General features: G+C 42.2%; 1 protein-coding gene across 11 annotated transcripts in view; it reads left to right on the top strand.

Moving 5' to 3' along the window:
* Nucleotides 1-19,966, top strand: part of UBAP2 (ubiquitin associated protein 2) — a 553,760-nt gene that overhangs the window by 177,054 nt on the left and 356,740 nt on the right. For all 11 annotated transcript variants that reach the window (XR_004538612.1, XM_033935342.1, XM_033935354.1 and 8 more), the window contains one exon: nucleotides 2,188-2,291. Coding sequence is in view for 10 of the 11 variants with exons in the window: in XM_033935342.1 (XP_033791233.1) it covers nucleotides 2,188-2,291 (104 nt within the window). In the remaining variant the exon portion in view is untranslated. The remainder of the gene's footprint in view (nucleotides 1-2,187; nucleotides 2,292-19,966) is intronic.

The following is a 19,966-nucleotide window of genomic DNA, read 5'->3' as shown; positions in this document are numbered from 1 at the left end:
AGTTCTGCTCCATGATATATTCTCCTCATCGTCTCGAGGCAGATGCTTTTCTTCTGGAATGGACAAATCAGTTTCTCTATGCATTCCCTCCATTTCCTCTGATTCTCAAGACTCTTGTCAAACTCAAACAGGAGCATGCTACCATGATTCTGATAACTCCTCGGTGGCCCAGACAACCTTGGTTCTCCCTTCTACTTCAGCTCAGCAGCAGGGAGCCACTGCTTCTACCAGTTTTTCTCTCTCTGCTTACACAAAGTCTCAGGGGTCTGTACTTCATCCCAACCTGCAGTCTCTGTACCTGACAGCTTGGTACCTCTCAACCTAACTGTCACTCTACAGTTTTCTAAATCTGTACAGGACATTCTAGAAGCTTCTAGGAAGCCCACTACTTGGCAATGTTACAACCAGAAATGGACTAGATTTTCTGCTTGGTGCACCATTCATCACAAGGAACCTCAATCTACCTCCTTGTCTTCAATTTTGGATTACCTGTTGCATTTGTCTCAATCTGGCCTCAAATCCATATCCATTTGAGTCCATCTCAGTGCAATTGCTGCTTTTCATCAGCCTATCGAAGGGAAACCCTTCTCTGCTCATCCTGTGGTTTCAAGATTTATGAAAGGACTTTTCAATGTCAAACCACCTCCAGTGGTTTGGATCTCAATGTTGTTCTTTGTCAATTGGTGAAGCCTCCTTTTGAACCAATGGCTTAGGCTCATCTCAAATATCTCACTTGGAAAGTGGTTTTTCTCATTGCTCTCACTTCTGCTCGCAGAGTCAGTGAGCTACAAGCTTTAGTAGTGGACCCACCTTTCATAGTATTCCATCATGACAATGTGGTCCTCCGTACTTATCCTAAATACTTACCTAATGTGTTTCAGAATTTCATCTCAATCAATCTATTGTACTTCCAGTGTTTTTTCCAAAGCCTCATTCTCATCCTGGAGAAACAGCTCTTCATACTCTGGATTGTCAGCGTGCTTTGGCTTTCTGCTTGCAAAGAACTAAGCCACACAGATCTGCTCCTCAACTTTTTTCTCATTTGATCCAAACAAGTTGGGACATCCGATTTCCAAGCGTACTATCTCCAACTGGTTAGCTGCTTGCATTTCTTCCTGCTATGTTCAGGCTGGACTGCATCTACAGAGTCGAGTCACAACCCATGAAGTCAGAGCCATGGCGGCATCTGTAGCTTTCCTTAGATCTACTCCTATTGAGGAAATCTGCAAAGCTGCCACTTGGTCCTCGGTTCATACCTTCACCTCTCATTATTGTCTGGATTCCTTTTCCAGACGGGATGGCCATTTTGGCCAGGCAGTTTTATAAAATTTATTCTCCTAAATTGCCATCACTCCCACCATCCTATTATGGTTAGCTTGGAGGTCACCCACATGTAAGAATATGCTGCCAGCTTGTCCTGAGATAAAGCAAAGTTACTTACCGTAATAGGTGTTATCCAGGGTCATCAGGCAGATATTCTCACAACCCACCCATCTCCCCTGGTTGGCTTCTTAGCTAGCTATCTGAACTGAGGAGACGTGCCTTAGGTTGGGCGGGAAGGCACTCGCACATGCGCAGTACGGCAGTCGCGAACTTTCTAAAGTTCTACAAGCAAGTCTGCTTGCGAGGCTGTCCTCATCGGGGCTCCATGGATGATATCACCCCCATGTGAGAATATATGCCTGCTGTCCCTGGATAACACCTTACATTGTAAGTAACTGAGTTGTCTCACTTCTCTTTGGAGTTGAATTCTATTAGCTAGAATCTTGACTGATAATGTCCTGCCCAGCAGTGGTAGGTAGAAATGTATATGTGTGCATGCTTGTGTGGTGAACCTGTTCAAAAGTTTTAAAAAAGCTGGAGAGCTGTTCTTGTTCAGGGCTCTGTTGGATGATATCAACCACGTGAGAGAATATGTATCCTGTTTTCAGAGAACAACTGCTATAGGTAAATAACTATTTTATGTACAGCCTTAATCCCACCCATAGATGTTTCTATTGCATAATGATTCTGAGTACAATTTGATTCGCTTTAAGGGATTTATTGTGGTCTCTAACCATACCAGCTCTTCAGCTATTAAGCTTGTAACTTCTTTGAATTGTGGAGAAACTTGGTCTTAGGTTGTAAAATAATACTTCTATTGGTTACAATTGGTCTTATTCATTGTCTATCATTTTTTACTTTTAGTACCTTTAACCCTGCAGACTATACAGAATCCGATGCCACAGATAGCTATGGGCTGAAAACAGAGGTTTGGGAGGCAAGTCAATGTGATGGAGATGATGGCACTGGTAGGAATACATATACTATGGAAAATGTTATTTTCTAATATATATATCATTACAGACCATTGTAGTTGCTGTTTTTATCGCATGAATGGTTTCCAAGTTTATTTACAGTTTGATATACCGACCATCAAACAAATATCTAGACGGTTTACAATTACTAAAATTGTAGATTTAAAAATAATAAAATAAAATAAAAAAGTAATATGGGGCAATATAATGACAGGATGATGGACAAAACTGATACAAAAAGTACTGGGGAAGGAGAAGATTCAAAATTACATCGAAGTCAAAATAAAAATAAGAGGGAGGTAAGGAATAGGGGAGGGGATTGCTCTTAAAAGCGGTTCTCTTCAACCATTGAAGAAGGGTAGAGAAAGGATCTTATCTTTAGTTTTGATAGGCATCTTGAAATAAGAAGGTTTTGAGTTTGATTTTAAATTTGTCAAGAGAGTTTTCCAAATGGAGGTGTGGTAGCATTGCATTCTAGTGGGAGGGGGCTGTGATGGAGAATAATTTCTCTTTGACAGGCAGGCTTGAGTCAGGCATGGCATGAATAGCAGAAAAATAATTCAATTCATTCTAAATTTGCTTGGAAATCTGCAATTAAAACTTATAAATTGCATATTTCAGCAGTTAAAAAAAAAAAATAATGCTTCTGAAATAGGATTGGGTAAAATTAATCCTAAAAAGTGATTTCAATTTATTCATAATCTGACTGCGCCTCCTATTTTAGGAGCTGCTATAGAACAATCTCAACCATCAGCACAGGACCTTGCTGATTTCTTTTTAAACAAAATAGTTGCAGTTCATCAAGATCTAGAGACTATTTCCTGGCCTACTGTATAAAATGATATCTTGAACACCCCTACTTCAGGAATTAGTGCAGTTATCCCAGGATAAGCAGGCAGCATATTCTCACATTTGGGTGACATCATCCATGGAGTCCTGGTACGGACGCTTTAAAAGTGCATCGCCACTTTAAGATTTTCAGAAAGTTTGCGATAGCCCACACTGTGCATGTGCGAGTGCCTTCCTGCCCAATGTAGGTACATGACTCCTCAGTTCTTAGTTTTCTGCACAGCTAAGAAGTTATGTTTTTTTGAATGTTGTTCAATTTTTGCCTTACCTTCCCGCTCACGTGTATATTTTATGAGTATTCTTTATACTCGTATTTCATACGTGTTTTAGTTGGGTGTTGTTTTTTTTAACTAATCTAATAATTGAGGTTCTTTTTCCTCATTGTTCTTCCCTTACAGACTTTGCCTGTCAGGACCTTTTCTTTGTCCTCAGCCATTGAATTCAATATGGCTGAGGTGGTTTTTTTTTTTTTGATGTCCCGGCCGTTAACTGGTTTTAAAAAATGTTGCAGATGCCAACAGCAAATTTTCATCACTGACCCACATAGTTGGTGCTACAGTGCCTTGGCCCTGAACACTGTGTCGAGTCCTGTGTGTGGTGTTCTACCCTGCAAAAATGTACAAATAAGAGGGGAAAGCTCCAATAAGAAAAGTTATTTGGTACCAGTATGGACACCGAGACTACATCACAGCCTTCAACATTGAAAGCATCAATGTCGGTGTCGGAGGACATCGCTCCATCAAGTAAGCCAGCTAAAAAGCCACCAGCTTCCCAACAGGTCTTGCAGGTCAGCATTGCATCGAATCCCTTGATGCTGACCAAGCGACGACCGCTCTTACGTCTGGCTTCTCCTACATTGAGGTGTGCATCCTCTTCACGGTCACCCTCGCCGAGGTCAGACAGGGAACCAATGGTATCGGCAGAACACCAAATGGTACCAGTGCCCTCATACTGTGAGACGCTCAAAGCGCTTTTCCAAGTTAGTGACATGTTCAAGCTTCTTGCTCCGACACTGGCTCCATCGGTACTGGCCCAGCCTGAGCATAAGGACACTAGGTCCTGCGGTACTGATACTGGATTTCCGGTACAGTGCCAATGTTCCACGCATAAAAGCAGCATATCTCATCGGCGCTCATCAGCATTCTTCATCATCTTCTCGATGATCCAAGTCCGCTCAGCATTGTTCATCTTCAGCTACTTCGAAGCATCAACACCGCTCTTCCCGCTCTTCTAAGCATAACAGGAAATCACATCATACATCTTTATCAGATTGACACTTGGTCTCAATGCCATCATCAATCCTGATGCACTCCTTCAAGACTTTTATGATTCGGACGTACAGTCTGGACTCAGCAGATGATATCCCTGAGTCTAATACAGAGGCTTACAACACTACTTCTGAGAAGTCACCTCAAAAGTCTCCACAAAGAGCTGAGTCTCCTACTGAAAGACTGTTTTTTACAAATTCATTCAGCAATTGGTCAAAGAGCTTCCCGTCAAGTTAGAAGCCAATTCTGCTCATAGTGCTGAATATTTGGAGTCTTTTGACTATGATGAGCCTCCTAAAGAACTACTTTGTCTCCCATTACATGGTATTCTCAAGGAGACTCATCATAAGAACTGGGAGACTCCTCTTACAATTGCTGTGATTCCCAGAAAATTGGACTCTCTATACAAAATCATTTATTCTCTTGGTTTTGACAAACAGCAGCTTCAGCATCAGTCCCTGGTGGTAGAATTGACTTTGAAAAAATCTACTCCATCAAGAGTTTATTTCTCGGTGCCCCCGGGACAAGAGGGGTGCACTATGATCAAGTTTGGCTGTCACCTATACCAGAACACCATGTTGGCTAACAGAGTCCTCAACTACAATTTCTATATTTCATTTTATGTCAAGCATTTGGTTAAGAAATTGTCTTCTTTTGATAGATACATTCCTTCAAAGCAATTGCAGGATTTTTGTCACATCTCTCGCGCCCTTGCCCTGGCTAGGAGGTATATGGCAAGATTGGCTTATGATCAAAAATGACACAAGAGGGAAGGAAATGCAAGAAAGGAAAAAAGCTGCAAACTCAAGTGTATGTACACAAACGCAAGAAGCCTTACAAATAAGATGGGTGAATTAGAAGCCATAGCACAAAAAGATAACGTTGACATCATAGGCATCATGGAAACATGGTGGACTGAGGAAAACGTCTGGGACACTGTGCTACCGGGATACAAACTATACTGCAGAGACAGAGTGGCTCAAAAAGGTGGGGGCGTTGCCATATACGTCAAAGAGGAAATTGAATCTACTGGAGAGAACACGCCACAACTGACGGATAAATTAGAGTCTCTATAGGTCATAATTCCAGGAACAAATGGCCTGGAAACGAAGATCAGCATCTACTACCGACCCCCAGGGCAGTCCAAAGAAATTGATGGAGAAATGACAAGACAAGATTAAACGCAACTGCAAGGGAGGCAACACAGCTATCATGGGTGACTTCAACTATTCGGGAATAGACTAGAACCTAGGCATCTCCGGCTGCATTAAAGAGACCAAGTTCTTGGATGCTGTAGGCGATTGCTTCCTGGAACAACTTGTCAAGGAAAATACTAGAGGAAATGCAATTCTGGACTTAATTCTAAATGGCCTGCGAGGACCAGCACAAGATGTAGAAGTAGAAGGGACGCTGGGAAGCAGTGATCACAATATGATCCGCTTTGATCTGGACACAGGGGAGAAACATCGGTCCAAAACGACAGCCATGGCACTGAACTTCCGAAAAGGGAATTACGAAGGGATGAGACTCAAAGTAGGGAAGAAGATTAAGAAGAGGATAAGCACTGTAAAAACGCTAGAGCAAGCTTGGTCCCTTTTTAAGGACACAGTCACCGAGGCACAAAATATATATATACCGCGTATCAACCAGGGATCCAAGAGGAAAAAGAACAAAGAACTGGCGTGGCTCACTGTAGAGGTGAAGGAAGCGATCAGAGACAAGAAAACTTCATTTAAGAAATGGAAAAGGTCAAAAACGGATGAAAACTGGAACAAGCACAAACAACATCAATGCAGGTGCCATAAGGCGGTAAAAGGGGCCAAAAGAGACTACAAGGGAAAAATAGCCAAGGAGGCGAAGAACTTCAAGCCGTTCTTTCAATATATTAAGGGGAAACAACCCGCAAAGGAAGTGGTGGGGACCGTTGGATGACCATGGAATAAAGGGAGCACTAAAGGAGGACAAAGCAATCGCTGACAAACTGAACACATTTTTTGCATCTGAATTTACCAAAGAAGATGTACATGGGTTGGGGATTGGCTGAGCGGTAGACTTCAGAAGGTGGTGGTGAATGGTACCCCATCCGAAGCATCGGACGTGATCAGTGGAGTGCCGCAGGGCTCGGTCCTGGGCCCGATTCTATTTAACTTATTCATAAGAGATATGACGCAAGGACTTAGAGGAAGGGTATCACTGTTCGCTGACGACGCCAAACTTTGCAACATAGTAGGCAAAAGCTTATTACCTGATAATATGACACACGACCTACTGTTGCTGGAACAATGGTCAACTACTTGGCAGCTAGGCTTCAATGCTAAAAAATGCAAGATAATGCACCTGGGTAAGAGAAACCCGCGTAGAACTTATGTACTAAATGGTGAGAACGCGACCTAGGGGTGATCATTAGTGAGGACATGAAAGTTGCCAATCAAGTGGAGAAGGCTTCCTCCAGGGCAAGACAAATGATGGGGTGTATCCGCAGAGGTTTCGTCAGCAGGAGACCTGAAGTTATGATGCCGTTGTACGGAGCCATGGTGAGGCCTCACTTGGAGTACTGTGTTCAGTTTTGGAGACCACACTACCGAAAGGACATGCTGAGGATCGAGTCGGTTCAGCGAACGGCCACCAGGATGGTCTTGGGGCTCAAGGATCTCACGTATGAAGAAAGATTAAAAAAATTGCAGCTGTACTCACTTGAGGAAAGAAGAGAATGGGGAGATATGATTGAAACATATAAGTACATCACGGGACGCATCGAGTCAGAAGATGATATCTTCTGGCTCATGGGACCCTCGACCACCAGAGGGCATCCGCTGAAAATCAGGGGAGGGAAGTTTCATGGCGACTCCAGGAAGTACTTCTTCACCGAAAGAGTAGTGGATCATTGGAACAGACTCCCACTCCAGGTGATAAAGGCCAGCAGCGTGATGGATTTTAAGAGAAAATGGGATACTCACATGGGATCTTTAAGGGAGTAAATTCAGGGGAGGGGATACTTAGAATGGGCAGACTTGGTAGGCTATAGCCCTTTTCTGCTGCTTTTTTCTATGTTTCTACACAGCATACCGGAACCCATCAGGCTATATGCTGAAAACGAAGACGGAAAGCTGACAGGATTGACGGTCAGTCTAGAGGAGGTGTGTAGACAGATTGATAGGCTTAAGAGCGATAAATCCCCGGGACCGGATGGCATCCATCCGAGGGTCATCAAGGAACTGAAAGGGACCATAGCTGAACTGCTTCAATTAATAGCCAATCTGTCGATCAAATCGGGAAAAATTCCTGAAGACTGGAAGGTAGCGTATGTTACACCTATCTTAAAGAAAGGTTCGAGGGGAGATCCGGGGAACTACAGACCGGTGAGTCTGACCTCTGTACCGGGAAAGATGGTAGAGTCACTGATAAAGGACAGCATCATTGATCACCTTGACGGAAACGGGCTGATGAGGACCAGTCAGCACGGTTTTAGCAAAGGCAGATCGTGTTTGACAAATTTGCTGCACTTCTTTGAGGGAGTAAACAGACAGATAGACAAGGGTGATCCAGTCGACATTGTATATCTGGATTTTCAGAAGGCATTTGACAAGGTTAGAAACATAGAAACATAGAAAGATGACAGCAGAAAAGGGTTATAGCCCATCAAGACTGCCCACTCTATTAACCCACCCCTTTAATTCTACTAACTCTCTTGAGTATACCGCTACTCTACTGACCCGCCCCTTCAAGTCTGTACCCTAGTGACCCTATTCCTTGACTTGACCCTCGTAGGGATCCCACATAGGTATCCCATTTATTCTTAAAGTCTGGGATGCTGTTGGCCTCGATCACCTGCACTGGAAGCTTGTTCCAATGATCAATCATTCTTTCCGTGAAGAAATACTTCCTGGCGTCTCCACGAAACTTCCCTCCCCTGAGTTTGAGTGGATGCCCTCTTGTGGCCGAGGATCCTTTGAGAAGGAAAATATCATCTTCCACCTCGACACGTCCCGTGATGTATTTAAATGTCTCAATCATGTCTCTCCTTTCCCTACGTTCCTCGAGAGTGTAGAGCTGCAATTTGTTCAGTCTTTCTTCGTACGAGAGACCCTTGAGCCCCGAAACCATCCTGGTGGCCATCCGCTGAACCGATTCAATTCTAAGCGCATATTTGCGGTAATGTGGCCTCCAGAATGGCACACAGTATTCCAGATGAGGTCTCATCATGGCTCTGTACAATGGCATTATGACTTCCGGCTTCCGGCTGAAGAAACTTCTCTTGATACAACCTATCATCTGCCGTGCCTTAAATGAAGCCTTCTCCACTTGAGTGGCAGTTTTCATGTCTGCACTGATGATTACCCCTAAATCTCGTTCTGCTGTAGTCCTGGTTAAAGTTTCTCCATTCAAGGTGTAAGCTTTGCATGGGTTTCTGCTTCCGAGGTGCATGACCTTACATTTCTTGGCGTTGAAGCCCAGCTGCCAGGTCAAGGACCAACTTTCTAATGTACGCAGGTCCTGCACCATGGTATCCAGCGCCATAGCATCCTGTGTATTGCAGTCACTTACTATATTGCATATTTTGGCGTCATCAGCGAATAAGGTTACCTTACCTTGAAGCCCTTGAGTCAAATACCCAATGAATATATTGAAGAGGAGTGGGCCCAGGACCAGTGTTCCCTCTAAGCGGGCGGGTGTTGTGAGCAAACTTTTTTCACCGTGAGCCAAAAATATCGGGCGCCAGCAAGTTATGAGCCAACTCGCCCGATTCTCCTCTCGCCGCCCTGCCATCTGCCGTACGCCTCTTCCGATCGTGCGCTGTGACGAGAAACGTGTGCGCTGCGATGTAATATTTTGTGCGCCAGCGCACGCCAGCACAGCTTAGCGGGAACACTGGTTCAAATGGTTTTATTTATTTCCCCAAATTTATTTTTGTTATACGCATTGAAAATATTTGATATTGCGTTTAAATCAAAATCTCAATAAACTTGAAACGAGTGCCCGTGAGATTGTGGGAGGGTTAAATACTCAAAACTTAGAAGTTTTTGCTACGCCAGCTTTCTGGTATCTTTACATACAGTGGCGTACCTAGCATATGTAACATCCGGGGCCCATCATTTTTTGGCACCCCCCCCCCCATCTGTACGAAAAACGTGATTTTTAGTAACAAGCCACACGTCACACATGAGTACCTAGGAAAAGGCAGCATCTTACATATTGCAGTGAACAGTACATCAATACACCCATTGTAAAACTAAACAAGCCAGACCAGCACAGATCAATCCTACACCGTCAATCCTAACAGAAAACCATGTCTTTCGAACACACAGAACACAGAAAACACCTTCGCCTAGTAAGGAATATGTAATCACAAACTAACCCCTCCCTCTTTTACAAAACTGTAGTGTGGATTTTAGCTACGGAGGTAACAGCTCTGATGCTCATAAAATTCTGAGCATCAGAGCTGCTACCACCAAGGCTGGTGCTAAAAACGCTTCACAGTTTTGTAAAAGGGGGGATAAAATAAAAATACATAGACAAAGGTTAAATTGAACCAGCAAGAAGCTGGACTCTGCATACAATGCTTCACAGAAACAGTGACACATGTCTCCTAAAGCAATAAATAAATAGAAATTTTTTTCTACCTTTGTCTTCTGTGGTTTCTCCTTTCCTCATCTTCTTGTAACTCTCTTCCTTCCATCCACTGTCTGCCGTCTCTCTTCCCCTATATGGCATCTTCTCTCCTTCTATGCCCCTTCCAGAAACTGTATGCCTCCCCCTTCCATCTCTCCTTTCACCCCATTGGTCTGGCATCTCTCTCCTCGCCTTCCCTCTCCCACACCTCTCCTCATAGTCTGGTATCTCCCCTTCCCTGATTCTCTGGCATCTCTCTCCTTTCCTTTTCTTCCATCTTTCGCTCCCCCTCCATGCTCTCACATCTCCCCCTTCCTTTTCCCTTAGACTGGCATACCTTCCTCCTACGCTCCAAGCCCTGGCATCTCCTTTAATTCCCTCCCTCATCTTCCTTCTCCCTCCAGCTGGGTACCGCAACACTCTTCCCTGCAGCTCTGCACTTCCCCACAATTGCCATGCTTCGGTTCCTCTTCTTCCTTCCTTCCTCCCCCCCCCCCCCCGCGGGACCCTGCGGCACCATCAACTCTTACTCCCTCTAATGTCGGCCCTGCAGCTCCAGACTTCCTCGCACCTTCTCCCCTCCCCCTTTGGATCGCTATTATTTTAAATGTTATAGCCGCGGAGCTGTATCCATCAGTGGAGATGTCTAACCTCGGCCTGCCCCGGAACTCTTACTGCAGCAGCCGCCCGTCTAGGCAGGAACAGGAAGTCACTGTTGCAGTAAGAGTTCCGGGGCAGGCCGAGGTTAGACATCTCCACTGATGGATACAGCTCCGCGGCTATAACATTTAAAATAATAGCGATCCAAAGGGGGAGGGGAGAAGGTGCGAGGAAGTCTGGAGCTGCAGGGCCGACATTAGAGGGAGTAAGAGTTGATGGTGCCGCAGGGTCCCGCGGGGGGGGGGGGAGGAAGGAAGGAAGAAGAGGAACCGAAGCATGGCAATTGTGGGGAAGTGCAATCCCCCCAATGCGTCCCCTTACCTCCCCTTACCTTTGCGACGCGTGTGTGCGCTGTGAAGAGAAACTTGTGCGCTGCGATGTAATATTTTGTGCGCGAGCGCAGGCCAGCGCAGCTTAGCGGGAACACTGCCCAGGACTGAGCCCTGCGGCACTCCGCTGGTCACCTCCGATGTTTTAGAGAGGGTACCGTTAACCACCACCCTCTGAAGTCTGCCACTTAGCCAATCATTAACCCATGCAGTTAGTGTCTTTCCTAACCCCATTGATTCCATCTTACTCAGCAGCCTGCGGTATGGGACGCTGTCAAAGGCCTTGCTGAAGTCCAGGTACACAACGTCCAAGGACTCTCCCAAGTCCAGCCTTCTTGTAACCCAGTCAAAGAAGCTGATGAGATTGGATTGGCAGGACCTACCCTTGGTGAATCCATGTTGACTGGGATCCCGGAGACTCCCCTCATTCAAGATCATATCTAATTTATGCTTAAGTAATGTTTCCATGAGTTTACACACGATTGAGGTGAGACTCACCGGTCTATAGTTCGCAGCCTCTGCCTTGCAACCCTTTTTATGCAGAGGAACAACGTTAGCTGTTTTCCAGTCCAATGGAACTTTCCCCATACTTAGTGAGAGATTGAGGAGCATGGCCAACGGTTCCGCCAGAACATCCCTCAATTCTCTGAGCACTCTTGGGTGTAAATTGTCCGGTCCCATGGCTTTGTTCACCTTGAGCTTTTTCAGTTCGTTGTAGACGTCTCCTGGTGTGAATTCGAAATTCTGAAATGGGTCTTCCGCGCTTTGCCTTGCTTCCAACTATGGTCCTTGTCCCGGTGCCTCGCAGGTGAAGACTGAGCAGAAGTATTCATTCAGTAGTTCGGCTTTATCAGAATTCGCTACCGTGTAGTTTCCGTCCGGTTTCCTAAGGCGTACTATCCCATCCGTGTTCCTTTTCCTATCACTAATATACCTGAAGGATTTGTCCCCTTTCTTAATGTTTTTTGCTAGAGTTTCTTCCACTCGAAGTTTTGCCTCCCTAACTGCCGTTTTGACTGCTGCAGACCTGGTCCTATATTCTACTTTAGCTTCTCTTTTCTGCGTACACTTGTAGGAAAGAAATGCTTTTTTCTTCTCCTTTATGAGGAGCGAGATCTCCTCAGTGAACCATTGGGGTTTATTGTTTCTTTGCCGTTTATTTACTGATTTTATGTAGCGGCTAGTTGCTTCGTGTATGGATGATTTCAGGGTCGACCACATAGCTTCCACATTACCGGTCTCTGTTTGGTCCTGCAGCGTCTGGTGGACGAAATCCCCCATGCGTGCGAAGTCGGTGCCTCGGAAATTGAGTACCTTTGTTTTTGTGTTTGATTTAGGGAAGCCTTTCCTAAGGTTGAACCATACTGTATTATGGTCGCTGGAGGCTAGCGTATCTCCTACCGAGACCTCTGAGACGCTTTCCCCGTTGGTGAGTACCAGGTCGAGGGCACTCTCTAAAGTTGAAAGGGGATAGATTCCGTACAAATGTAAGGAAGTTCTTCTTCACCCAGAGAGTGGTAGAAAGCTGGAATGCCCTTCCAGAGGCTGTTATAGGGGAAAACACCCTCCAAGGATTCAAAACAAAGTTAGACAAGTTTCTGTTGAACAAGAACGTGCACTGGTAGGGCTAGTCTCAGTTAGGGTGCTGGTCTTAGACCAGAGGGCCGCCGCGTGAGCGGACTGCTGGGCATGATGGACCACTGGTCTGACTCAGCAGTGGCAATTCTTATGTTCTTATGATCATGAAAAACATTGGAATGCCTTAGTGAAATCCAAGTCTAAGCCTTCAACTTCCAAGCCTTTTAAGACTTCCTATCAAGGACTTTATTCTTCCAAACCTGCTGCTACTACTCGACCACAGCAGAAGGAACAGCGTCCTCAAAAGGCCCGGGCAGCAGCTCCACAGAAGCCTGCTCAGTCTTTTTGATGTGCTTCTTGAGAGCATAGCCACTGTTCCTTTATCCCAGCCTCTCCCTCAACCCATTGGAGGATGGCTTCAGCACTATTACCCTCACTGGCTCATCAACATTATCATAAGAACATAATATAAGAACATAAGCATCGCCTCTGCCGAGTCAGACCATTGGTCCATTGTGCCCAGCAGCCCGCTCCCGCAGCGGCCCTCCAGGTCAAAGACCTATTAGTGATCTTTTACTTGTATAGTATCCCTCTAACCATACCCCTCAATCCCCCTTTCCTTCATGAATTCGTCCAATCCTGGTTTGAACCCCAAAATTGTACTCTGTTCTACCACCTCCTCTGGAAGCGCATTCCAGGTGTCCACTACCCTCTGAGTGAAGAAGAACTTCCTAGCATTTGTTCTGAATCTGTCTCCCTTCAATTTCTTCGAGTGCCCTCTTGTTATTGTTGCCCCCGCCAGTCTGAAGAATCTGTCCCTCTCTACCTTGTCTATACCCTTCATGATCTTGTAAGTTTCTATCATGTTCCCTCTAAGTCTCCGCTTTTCCAAGGAAAAGAGCTCCAGCCTCTCAGCATATGAAAGGTTTTCCATGCCTTTTATCATTTTTGTTGCTCTTCTCTGAACCCTTTCGAGTATCGCCATATCCTTCTTAAGGTACGGCGACCAGTATTGAACGCAGTACTCCAGATGTGGGTGCACCATTGCCCAATACAGCGGCAGGATAACTTCCTTGGTTCTGGTAGTGATACCTTTTTTGATAATGCCCAACATTCTGTTCGCCTTCTTGGAGGCCGCTACGCATTGTGCCGCCAGCTTCATTGTTTTATCCACCAAGACCCCCAAGTCCTTTTCAAGGTTGCCTTCCCCTAATACCATCCCCCCATCGTGTAGTTGTACATTGGGTTTCCTTTCCCTACGTGCAAGATCTTACATTTCTCTACATTGAAGCTCATCTGCCTTCTATTTGCCCAATCACTCAGCTTGTTCAGATCCCTTTTGCAGTTCTTTACATTCCTCAAAAGTTCTAACCCTACTGGAGAGTTTTGTGTTGTCCGCAAATTTTATAACTTCGCACTTCGTCCCTGTTTCCAGGTCATTAATAAATATATTGAACAGCAGCGGTCCCAGCACTGACCCTTGCGGGACGCCACTCGTGACCCCTTTCCAGTCAGAGTAGTGTCCCTTTACTCCTACCCTCTGCTTCCTGTCCGCCAGCCAATTTCTAATCCATCTGTGCACGTCCCCTTCCACCCCGTGGTTCCGCAGTTTACTTAGTAGGCGCTCGTGGGGTACCTTGGCGAAGGCTTTTTGGAAGTCCAGATATATGATGTCTATGGGGTCGGTCACCTTTGTCCAATTGTTTGTTTATCCCCTCAAAGAAGTGCAGTAGGTTTGTTTGGCATGATCTTCCTTTACAGAAACCATGCTGGCTGGTTCTCATCAGATTATTTCTTTCTATATGCTCATTGATACTGTCCTTGATTAATGATTCGGCCATCTTCCCCGGAACTAAGGTTAAGCTCACCGGTCTGTAGTTCCCCGGATCGCCTCTGGATCCTTTTTTGAAGATGGGTGTAACATTCGCTGTCCTCCGGGACTATCCCTGTTTGCAAAGATAGATTGCATATCTGCTGTAGGAACTCCTCTATTTCATCTCTGAGCTCTTTCAGTATTCGCGGGTGGATTCCATCTGGACTCGGAGACTTGTCAGATTTTAATCTATCTATCTGTTTGAGTACGTCTCCGAGGCTTACTTCCACTGACGATAACTTTTCCCTTTGATCCCTATTGAAGATTTTTCCTGGTTCTGGCAAGTTGGAAGTGTCCTCTTATGTGAAGACCGACGAGAAGAACATTTTTCTGTCTCCCTTATCCAGGGGTCCCACCTCCTCCCTTGCCGGTTGTTTTCCTTTCACATATCAAAAGAATGGTTTAAAATTCCGTGCCTCCTTGATACTACCCTTTGGCCTTGCATCCTCTCCCAGGATATTCACCAAGTGCCTGGTGGTAGTAGCAGCCGAATTATGGTCTCAGGGTCTTCAAGTCTTTCCTTACCTGAATGACTAGCTGATCAAGGTATGACAATTCTCTTCCTTCAACACTTGGGTTATGAAATCAATCTTCCCAAATCCCAACTTCAGCCATCCCAAACTCTACAGTTCAGCGTTTCTATCACAGCAAAGACAAGACAATTTGATCCAGCTTTGCACTCAGATTTATCATCTGCCATCAATTTCAGACAGACAAATGTTGGTGCTACTGGGTCACATGGCTTCCACAGTGCATGTTACTCCGTTTGTGAGGCTTCATCTCAGGATACCTCAATGGATTCTTGCATCTCACTGGTCTCAAGTGTTCAACCCTCTTTCTTGACATATTACAGTCACTCCTTTGCTTCGACAGTCGCTGCAGTGGTGGTTGAACTCTTCAAATCTGTCCAGAGGGTTGTTGTTCCATACCCCTCCTCATCAGAAGGTGTTGACTATAGACTTGTCCACTTATGCTTGGGGAGCTCATCTGGATGGTCTTCACATGCAGGGTCACTGGTCTGCCCAGGACTGCCTTTGTCATATAAATCTGTTGGAACTCAGAGCAATCTACAATGCTCTCAGATTTTCAGCACATTGTGACCAACACAATGTTTTGTTTGTTTTGTTTTATAAATCTTTATTCATTTTCTTATGTTACAACAAGTGTTTCAAATAAACTTATTAGAAACTTGAATATACACACTTGATTAACTCACATAATAACATCAATTTTAACATTTCTTTAGAAATTAATATTATATAAAGTTATATTAATATGTAAGAAATCTAAATAAATATATTTCTTATTGAATATAATAATCCCTCACCCCTCCCTCCCTCCCAATCAAATATGTATAAATTCAACTTTATTAAGAATTCATTGAATATTGGTATAATATATAATAATCAGAAATAAAATCCCACCCCGATCTCCTCTAATCAAAAATCTTATCATGGGAAAATTAATCATTACAAAAATCTGTTAACGGTCCCCAGACTTTTTGAAATTTACTTACATATCCTTTTTGTGTTGCAATGGTAAGTTCCATTTTATATATATGGCATACAGAATTCCACCAGAAATTGTAGTTTAACATGTCATGTTTTTTCCAATTATATGTTATTTGCTGTATTGCTATTCCAGTTAAAATAAACAAAAGTTTGTTGTTGCTTGCCGAAATTTGACTTCTTGCTCTCATAGTTGTGCCAAATAAAATAGTATCATATGTCAAGGCTACCGGATTTTCTAACATCCTATTAATTTGAGGCCAAATTGTTTTCCAGAATGATAAGATGAATGGACAATAAAATAAAAGGTGGTCTAATGTCCCTACTTCAACATGACAGTGCCAGCATCTATTAGACTTAGAACTATCTATCTTTTGTAAACGAACAGGGGTCCAAAAAGCTCTATGTAAAAGAAAAAACCAAGTTTGTCTCATAGACGCTGACTGTACATTTTAACCTCCAAGACCAAAGTCGTGGCCATTGAGATGCAGTAATTTGGTGCTTTATCTCAATGCTCCAAATGTCTCTAAGACCATTTTTTGGTTTTTTATTTACAAATCCAGATATTAATTTATACCATTGTGCGGCTTTATGATCTGTTGAATCCATCTGGAAACATAAGAATTCCAAACTATGATAATTAGTAAGATTTTTCCATTCAGGGAACCCTACCTGAATGGACTGCTTCAATTGCAACCATCTAAAATATTGTGACTTATTAAGATCAAATTTATGTTGCAATTGTGAAAACTCCAGCAACTTACCATTTTTTATTACATCATCCAAAATACGAATACCTGCTATCATCCAATGTTTCCAGATGATTTTAAAACCGCCAATTTTGATCTTGGGGTTTAACCAAATCGTTTGAGTTGTTGATTTACTTATTGGAATAGGAGTTAGATTACTTATATATCTTAGAGTTTTCCAAGTATCCATAAATATTTTATGCTCTTTATATAACCTTGGTATTTTGATACTAACTACATGACTAAGACGCAAGGGAAACATAAGTCTCCATTCTAACCAGAACCAGTCTGGAATATTATCAGTGGGCTCTGGGAGGATCCAATACATACCTTGACGTAAAATATAGGCTTGATGGTACCTATAAAAATTGGGAAAATTTACCCCGCCCTCCACAATTGGCCTTTGCAACGACACTAAAGCAATTCTGGGGTTTTTACCAAGCCAAATAAATTTTGTCAAAATCCTATTTAATTTTTTATAAAAAGATTCTTGAAAGAAAACTGGTATCATCCCCATTTGGTAACAAACTACAGGTAAAATCATCATTTTAACAGTTTGTACTCTTCCCCACCAAGATAAATGTAAAGGATTCCATTGCTCACACATTTCTGTCACCTTTTGTAATATGCATTTTTCATTCCTTTTTATTGTTTCATCCACTGTTTTTGTAATCCAAATTCCCAGATATTTAATAGCCTCTTCCTTCCAAACAAAAGAGAATGTATCAAATAAACCTTTTGTACAGTGTACATTTAATGGAAGAACTTCAGATTTATTCCAATTTATCTTATATCCTGAAAACTTTCCAAATTTCTCAATCAACTCAAGTAAATATGGAATGGTAGATTCTGGATTCCTCAAATACAATAGTAAATCATCTGCATAAGCAGATACCTTATATTCTCTATCTGAGTGTGGTATACCTTGTATTTCCTTTACTTGTTGGATAGCTAATATTAAGGGTTCTAAAACAATATCAAACAGTAAAGGAGACAAGGGACAACCTTGTCTAACTCCCCTCTGTAAATTAAATTTTTCTGAAAAAGTATTATTAATATATAATCTAGCAGAAGGGGAGCTATACAATGTTTGTATTATTTGTATGAATCCAGGACCTAAACCAAACCATTCCAATGCCTGATACATAAAGGTCCATTCTACTCTATCAAAAGCCTTTTCTGCATCCAGAGAAACAGCAAAAGTAGGCTCATTCATTTTCTTTGTTAAGTATAACATATGGAATGCCAATCTGGTATTATGAGATGAATGTCTTTGAGCAACGAATCCTGTTTGATGCATACCTATAATATGAGGGAGAGCTTTAGCCAATCTTAACGCTAATATTTTTGCTAGTAATTTACCATCTACATTTATTAAAGATATTGGCCTATAGTTTGAAACCAAAGTGGGATCTTTATTTGGCTTTGGCAAAACAATAGTTAAAGATTCTGCTATAGTGCCATTAATAGAACCTTTATTAAGTTGGTATTGATAAAGATTTAATAGATAGGGCAATAGAAAATTTTGAAATGTTTTATAGAACTCCACCGTATATCCATCACCACCTGGAGCGGATCCAACTCTAAGGGACTTCAAAGCTGTTCCTAATTCTTTTAGTGATATTGGCTCTTCCAAACTTCGTTTTACATGTTCAGGAATTTTTGGACCCTCCAACATTTTCAAAAATTCTAAACCATCTTTTTCTTTATCTAAATAAGTCTCGGAAGAATAAATAGATCTATAAAACTTTAGGAACTGTTTTAAAATAGGCTCAATTTGTGTAAATGTTTCACCATTTTCATCTTTAATGGCAATTAATTTTGATTTCCTTTTTTTCGCTTTAAGATAATTTGCCAATATTCTTCCCGCCTTATTTGAGTTCCCATAATACAAAGCTTGTTGAGAAAATATATCTTTCCTAATCAACTTAGATGAAATCTCATTATATTTCCCCTTAAGTTTTAACAATTTTTGTTGAATAGAATATTCCCATTTTTCTATAAGTTTTAATTCTAAAATTTTAATCTCTTTTTCTAAATTTAAAAATTGTTTTTTAATCTGTTTTTTAAGATAAGCCGAATAAGAAATTATTTGTCCTCTCATTGATGCCTTAAAAGCATCCCATAATATTTCCCTAGAGATCTCATCTTTATCATTCAATTGAAAATAATCCTTCATTTTTGTTTGAAGATTCTCACAAAATATTGGATCAGCAAGCAATGTATTATTAAACTTCCAAATTGGTCTATTAGTATTTTGATCTGCAATCTTAATTTCAATCCACACCCCACCATGATCAGATAAAATGATTGGATCAATGGCAGCTTGTGACACCTGATGTACCAAATTGTTTGAAATAAAAATATAATCTATTCTTGAAAAAGAATTATGAACGTGAGAACAGAAAGAAAATTCCCGTCCATCAAAATGAAGTATTCGCCAAATATCTGTCAAATCGCAAGATTGTACCAAATTATCTAATCCCATAGATTTCATAAATCTACTTGGGTTTTTATCCAATAGAGGATCCATAACAGCATTAAAATCCCCAGCTACTATTAGATTTGAAGTAGCCAGTGGCAAAATCAATTGTTGAAGAGTCTTAAAAAATTCATTTTGGTTCGAATTAGGGGCGTAAATATTAAACAACGTCATGGTAGTATTTCCCATGCTCATTTCCACATTTACCCATCTTCCATGAATATCTGATGCTTTTAATTTGAATGAAGCAGAGCATTTTTTATTCACTAGAATAGCAACACCCACTTTTTTCCCTATAGCTGGTGAGAAAAAACAATGCTTGACCCAACCTCCTTTTAGCTTATTAGATTCATTATTTGAAAGGTGGGTCTCTTGTATAAAGCATATATCCGCATTTTGCCTCTTTAAAAATAATAATGCTCTTTTCCTTTTTATCATGTGATTCAGACCATTAACATTCAAAGATAGTATTTTAAGATCCATTTATATTTTTAAAATACAATTTTCCCAAATTTAAACAGTAAATTATTTTTTTAATAACTTTTCCCAATACACCAAATATTTTATAATGTCCCCACCCTCACCCAACCCTCCATTTTATATCTCCCCCCCCATCTCCTCCCATCCCTCCCCCACTAAATACGAAAACTTGGATACGCAGATTGAGGTTAGGTATAAATAACTCCCACAAGCTATTATCAAATTCATCTATAATTACTACCAGTAAATTTCTCTCTTTATCTATTAAAAAAATTTTTTTTTT

The sequence above is a fragment of the Geotrypetes seraphini genome, chromosome 1, assembly GCF_902459505.1.
Source record: "Geotrypetes seraphini chromosome 1, aGeoSer1.1, whole genome shotgun sequence".
NCBI lineage: Eukaryota > Metazoa > Chordata > Amphibia > Gymnophiona > Dermophiidae > Geotrypetes > Geotrypetes seraphini.
Note: the sequence above shows the minus strand (reverse complement) of the source record. Positions and strands in the feature narration are given on the sequence as shown.